Source organism: Leucoraja erinacea, chromosome 3 (genome assembly GCF_028641065.1).
Source record: "Leucoraja erinacea ecotype New England chromosome 3, Leri_hhj_1, whole genome shotgun sequence".
NCBI lineage: Eukaryota > Metazoa > Chordata > Chondrichthyes > Rajiformes > Rajidae > Leucoraja > Leucoraja erinaceus.
The window spans coordinates 8,118,389-8,132,850 of NC_073379.1; the positions used below are offsets into that span (position 1 = coordinate 8,118,389).

The 14,462-nt window shown below is 47.0% G+C and overlaps 1 protein-coding gene across 1 annotated transcript in view; it reads left to right on the top strand.

The window, feature by feature from the left end:
- The window catches only part of LOC129693701 (ufm1-specific protease 2-like), a 35,529-nt gene that overhangs the window by 13,914 nt on the left and 7,153 nt on the right, over positions 1–14,462 (top strand). Inside the window, exons 4-7 of the mRNA XM_055630485.1 lie at positions 1,436–1,628; positions 3,585–3,728; positions 4,656–4,823; positions 10,442–10,557. Of these exons, the coding sequence (XP_055486460.1) occupies positions 1,436–1,628; positions 3,585–3,728; positions 4,656–4,823; positions 10,442–10,557 (621 nt within the window). The remainder of the gene's footprint in view (positions 1–1,435; positions 1,629–3,584; positions 3,729–4,655; positions 4,824–10,441; positions 10,558–14,462) is intronic.

Genomic DNA, 14,462 nt, shown 5'->3' on the forward strand with positions numbered 1-14,462 from the left:
GAGTGCAGCATAGGTTTACAAGATTAATTCCCGGGATGGCGGGACTGTCATTGGTTGAGAGAATGTAGCAGCTGGGTTTGTACACTCTGGAGTTTAGAAGGATGAGAGGGAGTCTCATTGAACCATATAAAATTGTTAAGGGCTTGGACACACTAGAGGCAGGAAACATTGTTCCCGATGTTGGGGCAGTCCAGAGCCAGGGGCTACAGTTTAAGAATAAGGAGTAAGCCATTTAGAACGGAGACGTGGGAAACACTTTTTCTCACAGAGAGTGGTGAGTCTGTGGAATTCTCTGCCTCAGAGGGTGGTGGAGGCAGGTTCTCTGGATGCTTTCAAGAGAGAGCTAGATAAGGCTCTTAAAAATAGTGGAGTCAGGGTATATGGGGAGAAGGCAGGAATGGGGTACTGATTGGGGATGATCAGCCATATTCACATTGAATGGCGGTGCTCGCTCGAAGGGCCAAATGGCCTACTCCTGCACCTATTGTCTATTGTCTATTGGCATCAGACTATAGATGCAACATTAAACAAATGTAGGAAGAAACCGCAGATGTTGGCATACACTGAAGATAGACACAAAATACTGGAGTAACTCAGTGGGTCAGGCAGCATTTCTGGAGAAAAGGTCATGACCCGAATCATCACCTATTCCATTTCTCCAGAGATGCTGCCTGACCCCCTGAGTGAGTCCAGCAATTTGTGTCTATCTGCAATATTTAAAAAATATTGATGCAGCAGGTTACTTTGAATGGAACAGTATGATCGTCTAGACTATCGCTGAAGCTGCATTTAAACCATGTCATAGTATGTCATGTTGTCACTTGCAGGCGGAGCACCAAGGCAAATTCCTTGTATGTGAATACTTGGCCACTAAACGTATTCATTCATTCATTCATTGAGGAATGCAAAGTAGTATGTAGCTGGAAGTGGAACCAAAGAGCCCCAATGTGGATTAGTGTGAAACCCTCCTTGGTCCATGTCTTGTCGGTGCAGAAACAGGACCTTCAGGACCTTCAGTGCAGCCAGGCTGCGCCGACCAGTGATCACCCTCCACACTAGCACTATCCTATACACTAGGGACAATCTACAATTTTACCAAAGCCAATTAACCTCCAAACCTGTACGTCTTTAGAGTGTGTGTGGACACGAAAGCAGCCGGGGAAAACCCACGCGGTCACGGGGAGAACGTGCTAACTCCATACAGACAGCACCCATAGTCGGGATCAAACTCGGGGCTCTGGCGCTGTAAGGCAGCAACTCAACCACGGTGCCACTCGGTAACTCCCCTTTGATTTATTTTTGAATGGTGGCAGGAGAGCTAAATTTCAGACGTACCACTTTAATACTGAGGAGGAATGACTTCCATGTCAAATGGTGCCCAGCGTGTAGTTGAGAAAATGCCTTTAATGTTGAGTGCAAATTATGTTTTTGACAGACTGCAGGATGAGTTTATGGGACTAATTACTTCACAGTTATCTGAGATGGAGCAGTGCATTGAGAAGTATGCTGATGGAAAGACTATTCCAATACCACAACCCTTCCACTTTGAGCTGCCGGAGAATGATACTCTTATTACAGTGGTATATCCCGGGGGAGTGCCTGAGGAAAAACTTGAACCAGAACGACAAGTACGATTTCATTCATACAATATTAGTAATTGATCTAGATTATTAAGAGGAAATGGTGGAGTATGTCGTGTGGGAGGGGAGGTGGGGGGGGGGGGGGGGGGGGGGGGGGGGGGGGGGGGGGGGGGGGGGGGGGGGGGGGGGGGGGGAGGGGGAGGTGAGGGTGGACCTTATTGAAAGATGATTAGGAACCTAATTGAATCTTACCGAATGGTGAAAAGCCTGGATTGAGTGGATGTGGAGAAGATGTTTCCACTGGTGCGAGAGTCCAGGACCAGAGGTCACAGCCTCAGAAATAAATGACGTTCCTTTAGGAAAGAGATAAGGATTTTCTTTAGTCAGAGGGTGGTGAATCTGTGGAATTCATTTCCACAGAAGGCTGTGGGGGCCAAGTCAATTGGCAGAGATAGGTAGAATTTTGATTAAGTTCGGGTGTCGGGGGTTATGGGGAGATGGCAGAATAATGGGGTTAGAAGGGTGAGTTTGATCAGCCATGATTGAATGGCAGAGTAGACGGTGTCAAATGGCCTATGCCCTGCACCTATCATTTATGAACATGAAGGAGAAGGGGGGGAGAGGCTGCGTGGACAGAGTGACGGAAGGCAGTGAAGGAGGGTGGGTGGGTTGGGAGAGGTCGAAAGAACTGGAGGAGGTGACAGAAGTGAAGGAAGAAGCGGCAGCTGGGGAGAGGAGAGGGAGGTGGTGCAGTCCAGGGGTGGCGTGCAGAAGTTCAGCCGCTATATCCGATATTCGTTATAAAGGGGTCCATTAGAACGAGGGATTACTGTAGTTCATAAGTGATGGGGGCAGAATTAGACCATTTGGCCCATCAAGCCTACTCCGCCATTCAATCAAGGCTGATCCATCTTTCCCTTTCAATCCCATTCTCCTGCCTTCTCCCCGCAACCCCTGACACCCGTACTGATCAATTTCTATCAAGTCTCCCCTCAACCTCCGAGATGTAATACCTGTCACTATACCTCCTCCCTCATCTCCATCCAAGGACCCCAGCAGCCCTTCCAGGTGAGACAGAGGTTGATGTAGAACTCCTCTAACCTCACCCACTGCATCTGATGTGGCACTGATTGTGGATGATCCGCCATGATCACTGTGAACGGCAGTGCTGGCTCGAAGGGCTGAATGGCCTACTCGTGCATATATTGTCTTGTTTAGGGTACGTCAGTAAGAACAAGCGACCGTTTCACAGGACACTTGTGCTCAGTCCACCAAGGCCTACTGGATCTCCTGGTTGTTAACCATTTTAACTACCCTTCACATTCCCATACTGACCTTGCAGTCCTGGGCCTTCTCCATTGTTAGAGTGAAGGGCCTGTCCCACTAGTACGAACTAATTGCCGACCTCTGCCGAGCTTCCCTTTGACTCATACTCGCAGCATGGTCGCCACGAGGTCGTGGGAGGTCTTCGTTAACACTTCCTCATGCTCGTGAGTGGTCTGCCCGTACTCGTGGCTTCAAGTAGGTTGCGGCGTTTTTTCAACCTGCTACAAAAAATGGCCACGAGTAAAATAAGGTCGGCATAGGTCGGCCAAGTGGGACAGGGGCTTGAGGCCCCATACAAACTAGAGGAACAAACAGCACGACATATTCCGATTGAACGGCTTACAAACCAGAGGTATGAGCATTGAATTCTTCAATTTTGGGTAACGACAAAACCTATTCAGACCCACTTTCTTTCCACACCGCCTCTTCCCCTGTGCTTTACCTGAGCTTTTGCAAATTCCGCACCTCCCCCTCGCCTTCCACCAACATTCCTTCCTCTAGCTTCACAATTTGCAACCCTTCAATCCTTTTTGACTCGCACTTTCTGTCTTTTCATCTCTGGCCTTTGTTCAACCATCTCCCCACCAATTAGTGTAGTTTGGTAAATGTAATTGAATGATAATTCAGGTAAATTAAGATGTCATCAGATTAAAAGTGTCTGTGTTTTGCTCTGTCTAGGAGTTACACACTAAACTCGGCCTGGACAATAGGCCCTACTTTCACCGTGCCATGGCCTATTATTTTCCAAGTGATGATCTATTGAGCGTGTACATAAGAAACATACACAAATATATTTCTCTTTCTGACCCTGGGAGTTTCAAGGTACACAGATAAATGTGTGATGCCATGTACACCTTGTGTAACGAATGGTCACAGTGTTGCTAATAATTGTTCTCTCTCTCGCTCTCCATATCTCCCTCCCTCGCTCTCTTTCTCTCTTGCTCTCTCCCTATCTTGCTCTCTATATCTCACTCGTTCTCTCTATATTTCGCTTGTTCTCTCTCTCTCACTCTCTCTATCTCTCTCTCTCTCTCTCTCGCTCTTTATCTATCTCGTTCTCATGTTCTCTCCCTCCTCTCTCCCTCTCTTCATCTCTCCCTCTCTCTCTCCCTCTCTCTCCCTTTCTATCTCTCCCTATCTCCCTCTCTATCTCCCTCCCTCTCTCTCCCCTCTCTCCTCTCCCCCTCTCCCTGTCTCCCTCTCTCCCTCTCCCCCTCTCCCCCTCTCCCCCTCTGAATTGCTGATGGAATTTTGTGGTGATTTTGCTAAATACAAAGGTTGCCGTTGCCTCTTATGTTTTCCACCTCATTGAGGTTATTGGATATTATGGTTACAAGCATGATGCTTCAAAGAACAGAATAGCCTGGGGCAGCACAGAGGCACAGCTGGTCGGGCTGCCACCTCACCGTGCCAGAAACCTGGGTTGCATCCTGACCTGGGGTGCTGTCTGAGTGGAGTTTGCAAGTTCTCCCTGTGACAGCAAGGGTTTTCTTCAGTTGCTCCAGTTTCCCCCCACATCCCAAAGCCATGCAGGATTGGAGGTTAATTGACCCTCTGTAAATTGCCCTTAGTGTGCAGGGAGTGGATGGGAAAGTGGGATAACCTAGAACTAGTGGGCTTGGGTGATCGATGGTAAGACTGGACTTGGTGGGCCGAAGGGCCTGTTTTGCTGCTGTATCTGTAAACTAAATATAAATCATATTTTCACTGAATTAATTCTAACTTTGTTGTATCATATTTACTTTGAAGGGGATTTACTTGGTGCATGGTTATTACACCTATCATCACATCTTAGAAGATCATCACAATGATATTGCCTGGGGCAGTCCTTTTCATTGTTTAAAATGCGTCATCAATTGGTTCAGAATACAGGGGTACGTTTCCAAGCCTCTTCCTTCAGTTGGTGATCTCCAAAAGGTATAGGTAACTTTGAAATTTTTTTTATTTCTAAATGCTTGTCTATCCTTGCCATTTGAAGTCCATGAAACACCACTTTGCGTCACCCATTTTTATTTTTAAGGATGCTTTTAGGATCCACATTCACAGGGAATTTCTTCCCGATCCCACAAGATCGGCACGGCGGCGCAGCAGTAGTGCTGCGGCCTTACAACGCCAGCGACCCGGGTTCCATGGCTGCTGTCTGTATGGAGCTTGCACGCTCTCCCCATGATACACTACAGATGCTGAAACGTGCCATCATCAGTGGTTGGCCTAGTGAATGAGCAGCTCACACCTTATTACAGCTTATAGGGATGAGCTCAAGTTCAAGTTCAAGTGAGTTTATTGACCTGTGTCCCTGATAGGACAATGAAATTCTTGCTTTGCTTCAGCACACAGAACATAGTAGGCATTTACTACAAAACAGATCAGTGTGTCCATATACAATTATATAAATATACACACACATGAATAAATAAACTGATAAAGTGCAAATAACAGATAATGGGTTACTAATGAAACGAGTTTTGTCCGAGCCAGGTTTAATAGCCTGATGGCTGTGGGGAAGTAGCTATTCGTGAACCTGGTTGTTGCAGTCTTCAGGCTCCTGTACCTTCTACCTGAAGGTAGCAGGGAGATGAGTTTGTGGCCAGGATGGTGTGGGTCTTTGATGATACTGCCAGCCTTTTTCAGGCAGCGACTGCGATAAATCCCCTCGATGGAAGGAATGTCAGAGCCGATGATGGACTAGGCAGTGTTTACTACCTTTTGTAGTCTTTTCCTCTCCAGGGTGCTCAAGTTGCCGAACTAAGCCACGATGCAACTGGTCAGCATGCTCTCTACTGTGCACCTGTAGAAGTTAGAGAGAGTCCTCCTTGACAAACCGACTCTCCGTAACCTTCTCAGGAAGTAGAGGCGCTGATGTGCTTTCTTAATAATTGCATTAGTGTTCAGGAAAGATCTTCAGAGATGTGCACGCCCAGGAATTTGAAGCTCTTGACCCTTTCAACGATCGACCTGTTGATATAAACGGGACTGTGGGTCCCCATCCTACTCCTTCCAAAGTCTAGGTATGTTACAAAACCTACCTGAATCGTGGCTGAGCATCTGCCCTACCCCGTGTGTGTGATTTTGGCGCTGTTTAGAGGGGGCGGGTTTAAAACGTGATTTTTACTAGGCTGTTGCAATCGAAAATGTTCAGCCTAGTAAATCATTAATGGAAAATCGCTGAAAGACCCCGTCGCAAAAGGTATTATTAGTTTTTATGGCCTTGTAAAATAGTTATAGTAGTTTAAAAACCACTCTCTAAACTCGCAACCTCTCGCAGCCCCAGGGTTTTATAAAGCAAACAATTAAAGGTATGTACCTTATTTTTACATTAAATGGGGCTTCTTAAGAACCCTGTATATAAAGTTTTCTATAGCGAGTAGTTCATTTTGGCCTCTTTATATCCCGCAGTATTTTTCTGGGCATTTGAGGGCACAAATCCACTGCAATGTGAACGTTCTAAACCAGCGCGTTCACAGGAACCCACTAGAAAGCCGATTTAAATTGACTTTAATTTACAGCAATTGAACACTAAATTCCTTCCATTTGGCCTATAAATTGATGTAAATGAGATTTAAAAATCATGTTTTATTGTGAATTATTTGTGAATATTATTTGGACACTTGGGCTATTTAAAAATGTTAATCATTTATTAAGAAATGGATAGATGTTTAGATCTAGTAATTGAAGTTTGAAATTAGCTACAATTGGGTAACTAACTAATTATATGCTTTAATTTCAGGTCATCCAAGTAAGATTATTTTATATATTGTTTCAGAATGCTTCAATCTATGATAACTGAAAATTTCATTCAGTTCTCTTAATTTTTAAGAAGGTTATGGGCTTTTGACTGTCCACGATCACAGCTTTTTTGTTATGTCCATAGAAAATCAATAGGGAACAAGATGCTAATTTCCGAGTATGAAAATGGCCATAACCTTTTTATTACTTGAGATATGAAAGTGAATTAGGTGTCAAATTAAACTTCTTTTTATGCTTTATCTGGTGGGATAAATTGCAGACTTGATTTTTTAAATCTCAAAATTTTGTAACATTGCTACAAAGTCCACAATCAGTTCCTTGGTTTTGTTGGTGTTGTGGGCCAGCTTATTGTGCTGGCACCATATGGACAGTTGCTCGATCTCTCTTCTATACTCTGACTCATCCCCATCAGTGATACGTCCCACAACAGCGGTGTCATCAGCAAACTTGATGATGGAGTTCGCACTGTGACCGGCTACGTAGTCATGAGTATAGAGTGAATACAGCAGGGGGCTGAGCACGCAGCCTTGAGGTGCTCCCGTGCTGATTGTTATCGAGGCTGACACATTTCCACCAATGTTCGGACCACACACTGGGCCGAATGGCCTGTTGTTGTGCTGCATTGTTCATGCCTTCTCCCCAATCCCCTGACTCCGCTGAAATGGAAGGATATGGATCATGTGCAGGCAGATACCATTAGTTTCAGTTGGCTTCATGTTCCAAACAGACACTGTCGGCTGAAGGACCTGTTCCTGTGCTGTGCTGTTCCATGTTCTCTTTGCACTCCAGATCAACAGGTTAAAATGTAAGGAGATACAAGGGACTGCAGATGCTGGTATACAAAAAAAAGGCACCAAAAAAGAGACAAAAGGGTTTCAGATAAGGAAAGAGGAATGAAATGTAAAGTCGGGGAGGGAGAGATATGGGTAGCAGACAGTGAAGAGGAGAAGGAGAAAGAGGGGCCATGAAAGAGAAATATGCGAAAGAATGGAGCGGCTGGGCTTGTATACTCTGGAATTTAGAAGGATGAGAGGGTGTAGTGGCCTGGTCAAGGTCAGGAAAAAACCGGACGCCAGGCGGATTCAAAAGAAGCTTTTTAATTCCAACAGTCCAAGAACACACACCGACACTCTTATCTCTACCCCTCGGGAGTCGACCGGTAAACCCTGTGGCAGACCAACGCCCCTGTCCATCAATCGGCGAGGGGGATGATCCAAGGAGTGGCCTACCCCCCAGGGACTGCCACAAGGGTATCTTATTGAAACATGTAAGATTATTACGGGTTTGGACACACTAGAGGCATGAAACATGTTCCTGATGTTGGGGGAGTCCAGAACCAGCAGCCACAGTTTAAGAATAAGGGGTAAGCCATTTAGAATGGAGATGAGGAAACATTTTCTCACAGAGAGTGGTGAGTCTGTGGAATTCTCTGCCTCAGAGGGCGGCGGAGGCCAGTTCTCTGGATGCTTTCAAGAGAGAGCTAGATAGGGCTCTTGAAAATAGCAGTCAGGGGATATGGGGAGAAGGCAGGAACGGGGTACTGATTGGGGATGATCATCCATGATCACATTGAATGGCGGTGCTGGCTCGAAAGGCCAAATGGCCTACTCCTGCACCTATTGTCTATTTGCTTGGAATGGGAGATATGCGTACAGAGGTGGGGAAATAAGCAGGGGACTAGGGTAATTGGGGTAACAGGTGAACTGGAGAAAGGGGGGGGGGGGTGGGTGTGACAGATGAAAGAGCAGGTGGGGGGGGGGGGGGTACTTTATAGAAACAAAGTACTGCATATGCTGGCTAATAAACAACATGACATAAAGCGCTGGAGTGACTCAGACAGTCATGCAGCATCCATGGAGAATATTGATGGAAGGAATTTCCACCTATCCACATTCTGGACATCCTATGGTTCTGTTACTGGCTGCCTCCGCCTTCAGTTAGGTATCTTTTTTTATTTTTTGGTATGTTTAAAGTATGTTTTTTTTTTTTTTTTTGTTTTATGTGGGGGGAAGAGGGTATGGTAAGGGGGAAACCGTCCTTCAGTCGCTTCCTGGAGAAGATGCGACTATTATTCGAGTCGCGTCCTCGTCCCCACCCCGCGGCCTACCTACTCCCCGATTGGCGCGGCCTTTCCTGCCGGGACCGACCAGAGCTCCAGCAGCGGCGGCGCAGCGCTGGATACATCGCGGAGCGGGCGATGCCTCACCTGGGATCGCCGTTTGGAGCTCCGGAGAGTTGGGCCTGCTGCATCGACATCGCGGAGCTGTGGTTCGCGGAGCTCCCAATGTGGGCGACGTTGACCAGCACCGCGGAGTCCTGCGACTCTTTGTCGGGGGGTCGTCAGCGTGAATCTCCGCCCAGCTCGGCCTGTGGACTTCGGGAGCCGCAGACTCCGGTGGGAGTTGGCCGATTTAGAGGTCCGGGCCGCTGAGGATGTTCTCCCGTTAGACATCAGGGTTCCATCGTTCCCGGCGAGAGGGCCTGAACATCAGGCCACCCGTAGCTGCGACCACGGAGTGCTCGGGAGGCCCCGGCCACGGGTGAACATCTGGGAAGATCAGCGAGGAGGTTGACTGGACTTTGACTCCTTCCCTCACAGTGGGGAACCTTGGTGCCACTGTGGGGGATGTTTGTGTCGTTGACTTCTGTGTTTGGTGCTTTTTTTTATCTGTATGACTGTAAGGAAAATAGCATTTTGTTGTCTCCAGACAATGACAATAAATTGAATCCAATCCAATCCAATCTCCAGAGATACTGCCTGACATTTTAGAATAGTAGAATAGAATATAGAATAGTTTCTTTATTGTCATTGTAACATGGGCCATGTACAACGAAATTTAAAATGTCAGCCAGTCAGTGCAGCATTCAAACATTTCTAAAGCTAACGAAACATCCACGGTAAAATAATAAAGATAAGCAAATAAATAAAAATCACAGACAAAGCACGCATACACACCCAACCCTCCATCCTTCTGTCGATTTCACCGTTACCACAGTCCCTTAGTCTGTATCGCCCCTGCGTTCCTTGGCGGCCACATTTAGTACTTTTATAGCAGTGGGGTAAAAACTGTTTTTTAGTCTATTTGTCCTTGTCCTTGTGGATCTGTACCGTCTGCCTGACGGCAACAGTTCAAACAGGGAGTGTCCGGGGTGGGAGATGTCCTTTATTATATTCTGGGTTTTTTTATTGCAGCGGGAACTGTGTAGGTCCTCCAAGGTAAGGAGAGGGCAGCCGACAATCCTCTGGGCGTTGTCAATGGCCCTCTGGAGCGCTTTCCTCTGAGCCGCTGTGCAGCTGGTGTACCACACGCATACACAGTATGTTAGTATGCTCTCAATGGAGCACCGATAAAAGGACAGCAGCAGCCTCTGAGTGATGTTGTTCTTCCTGAGCACCCTCAGGAAGTGCAGTCTCTGCTGGACCTTTTTCAGCAGCGCAGTGGTGTTCACGCTCCACGTCAGGTCCTCCTCAATGTGGATTCCCAGGAAGCGGAAATCCGCCACCCTCTCTACACAGTCCCCTCTGATGGTCAGTGATGGTCAGTGGTACCATGTCCGTTTTGTTTTTGTGTATGTTTTAGATTAAAATATGATCTGTGCTCTGATTTGTGTCTTTCTAATAGACAATAGACAATAGGTGCAGGAGTAAGCCATTCGGCCCTTCGAGCCAGCGCCGCCAGCATTGTATTAGATAATAGTCTATTCATCATGCTCAAGTCTGATACTTCTGCGAATTATGTCTCCTAACTCAAGAATTCTAACAAATAATTTTCTGTTTGCAATTTCAGATACTGCTCTACGCTCCTCATGAGATCATTGTGGAGTCAATAGAATGGATTGGATCTCATGAAATTACGGGATTATTAAGTTATTTTGGAATTTCAGCTGACACTATGCATGTTCAGTAAGAAAAAATGCATAAACTATGATTCTAATACATTGTATTGTGGTCAATCTTTTGCAATAATCCAGATAATAATGTCCGGTTGGCGGCGTGACTCACGTTGCAGCGCCCCCTACAGCCTGTCTGTCTTTTTTTTATTTTTTGGTCTAGTTAAATGTCGTTGTCGTGTTTTTTTACCTACTGTTTTAAACTGTATATGTGGGGGGCGGGAGGGGGGAGGGGGAAACTTTAACAAATCTCTTCCCTGCACGGGAGACCCGACCTTGTCCCTATCGGGTCTCCGTTGTCGTTGGGGCCTAGCACCGTGGAGAGGCCTCCAACCGGAATGACCTGGGGTCTCCAGTCGCGGAGCCTGCGGACCACTCACCATCTTGGGGCTGGCTGGCCTCGGAGCGTGGGGAGCGGTGGTGGCGCGCTGCTGTGGCCCGGACTCCGGAGCTCGGAGGCTCCAGTTGCAGGCCTGTGGACTGTGATATCGGGAGCTCGCGAGTCAAGGTGGGAGGCCGCTTTTCGGAGCTCCTGCAACGCAACTTCTCCCGCCCTTGTCACGGGCCCGAACATTGCCCGGCGCGGCTTTAATGGCCGCAGGACATTCCAATGCCCGCCGGGGGCTCCAACTTTGTGACATTTAGACCTGGAGCGGGGCCGTACATCGCCCGGCGCGGCCTTAATGGCCATGGGACTTACCATTGCCCGCCTGGGGCTTCAACATCGGGGAAAATGGTGCACAGGGGAGAGAAAACACTTGCCTTCCATCACAGTGTGAAGATTCACTGTGATGGATGTTTGTGTGAATTGAATTGTTTGTGTGTCTTGTAGGAATTGTTTTGTTTGTATGGCTGTAGAAACAGAGTTTCGTTTGAGCCTCACTGAAGTTCAAATGACATTGAATAAATATTGTATTGTACTATTGTATTGTATAATAATAATAATAATAATGCAAACAACTAGAATCAGTTGAAGATTTGCCGTGTATAGTTCCATGTAATAAATATTGCAAATCACACTGAAAACTTTTTTCAATGCAAGTATAATCATGGCTGTGGTTCTTGGAAAATTCATGTGAGTTTATTAACTTTAATTGCATTTCCAAGTCCTCACCATGTCTCTATTTTCTTTAAGGAAATACAGGAGAAATTATAATTTAAACGTCTGTTATCTCTATTTGTGTAAGCAGTTGTAGAAAAGGCTGAAGGTGAAGGGGAAAAGATTTAATAGGAGTCTGAGAGGTAACTTTTTCCACACAAAGGGTGGTGGGGTGTATGGAACGAGCTGCTGGAGGGGGTAGTTGAGGCTGGGACTATCCCAACGTTTAGACAGTTAGGTACATGGATAGGACAGGTTTGGAGGGATATGGGGCAAACGCAGGCTGGTGGGACTAGTGTAGCTGGGACATAATTGGCCAGTGTGGGTTAGTTGGAATGAAGGGCCTGTTTCTACTCTGTATCACTCTATGATTGTGACTCTATGAGAAGCATTAGAGGACTGCTGATGCCACTGATTAAATTTCCCGATTAGCAAAGTAGAAGCCAGGACAGACAATCTAGAAACACTTCTCACATCCCATCACCAAAGTTAATTAAAAAATATGGATAAATAAAAGCTAGGCTCGTAATTATTTGACTGCATCAAACTATCCCCCACTCTCAATTTCTCTGTCTCTGCCGCATCTACTCCCAAGATGAGGCTCTAGGATATTCAAGATGTCATCTTTCTTCATTAACCGTATTGTAGTGGACCGTGAAGAAAGAGGACAACTGATGTGATCGATCTCAATTGACAATAGACAATAGGTGCAGGAGTAGGCCATTTGGCCCCTCGAACCAGCACAGCCATTCAATGTGATCATGGCTGATCATCCACAATCAGTACCCCGTTCCTGCTTTCTCCCCATATCCCTTGACTCCGCTATCTGTAAGAGCTCTGTCTAGCTCTGTCTACTCTGAGCAAGAGACTCTGTGCGTCTACCCGCGTCTATTCCCCTCATGATTTTATACACCTCTCTACAGTGCATTCAGAAAGCACCCAGACCCCTTCACCGGTGTCTCCTCAGTGTCCCGCAGTTCTGCTCTTACTCTCCTTCCCCCCTCCCACCCTGATGACGAAACAGGGATAAAATTCCCCTAGTCCTCAACTTTCACCCAACCAGCTGCTGCATTCAACACACCGTTCTCCGATATTCCCACCACTTTGACCTGGTCGCACCAGCAGTTGCATCTTCCCAACTCCGCCCATTTCCGTTTCGTGCAGAAACAGCTCCCTCCACAACTCCGCAAGCCCTTGGTTTTGCTCGTCGCTTCCCACCCAACCCGTTCCCCGAGCCAGATACTTTCCCCTGCAACCTCAGGAGATGCAACACCTGTCCCTGTGCCTCCTCCCTCATTTCCATCCACGAACCCTAGAAGACCTTCCAGGGAAGACCATAGGTTTGCATGCACTTCCACTATCCTCATCTACACTGCATTTGGTGCTCCCAATGTGTCCTCATTGACCAAGCCAAGACTACTGGGCAAGCATTTTGACAAACATTTGTACTCTGTCAGCCAAGACCTGCAAGAACTCCCAGTTGTTAATCATTTTTACTTCCCTTCCCATTCCCATAACAACCTTTCTGTCCTTGGCCTCCTCCGTTGTCAGGGTGAGGTGACAAACCGGAATAAGTGCACGTCATAGACTCTACTGTCATATTCTGCTTGAGTAGCTTACAACTCAATGGTTTCTTCATTGGTTCAATGGTTCCGTTACCCAACAGTACCCAATGGTATCGAACCCTTTCAGTACCCAACAGCATGAGTACTGAATTCCCATTTAAGATAAAACCCTAAAAGGACACAACGTGCTGGGGAACATGGATGGGTGACGTTTCGGGTCCAGAACCGTCTTCAAGACCCTGTCCGAAGAAAGGTCTCGACCCAAAACATTACTCATCCATGTTCTCTAGAGATGCTGCCTGACCTACTGCACTTTATGTCCTTTTGTGTATTAACCAAGACCTGTAGTTCTTTGTTTCTATAAAGTAAAATAACCCCTATTTCACCCCCTCCCCCCTCCCCCCCCCCCCCGATGCTGACATGTCTTTCCCACGACCCAAGTCACCCTGCTCTTTTCCCCTCCTCTGTACATTAATCTCCCATTCCAAGTCCCATGTTTCTCCTTTACTCCACTGTCCTCTTCTGCCCATAGCCCTCCCTCCCTGGCTTTACATCTTACTCCTCTTTCCTTACCCGAGACTCCTTTGCCCCTCTTTCACCCCTAGCCTTTGTCACTTTGGGCGATCACGGTGGCGCAGCGGTAGAGTTGCTGCCATCCAGCGAATGCAGTGCCGGAGACTCGGGTTCCATCCCGACTACGTGCTGTCTGTATCGAGTTTGTACGTTCTCCCCGTGACCTGCGTGTGTTTTCTCCAAGATCTTCGGTTTCCTCCCACGCTCCAAAGACGTACATGTTTATCGGTTAATTGGCTTGGTAAATGTAAAAAATATCCCTAGTGGGTGTAGGATAATGATAATGTGCGGGGATCGCTGGTCGGCGCAGACTCGGTGGGCCGAAGGGCCTGTTTCAGAGCTGTATCTCTAAACTAAACTAAACTAAACTTACCCCACCGCTCACCTGTATCCACTTATCACTTGCCAGGGTTTGTCCTGCCCCCATCTCCCTTCTCTGGCATTCCTACCTACTCCAATCAGTCGGACCAGAAATGACGGCTGTCCATTCTCTCCACAGATGCTTCCCGACCTGGTGTGTTCATCCAGCTCTTCGTTTTTCCTCAAGATTCCCAGTATCTGCAGTTTTCTTGTGTCCTCAATTTCTGTTCTTATGCACAAGAATGGCGAGGTGCAGGTACCACAAAAAATCTGGACTGATCAGCCTGAAGAAGGGTCTCGACCCGAATCGTCACCTATTCC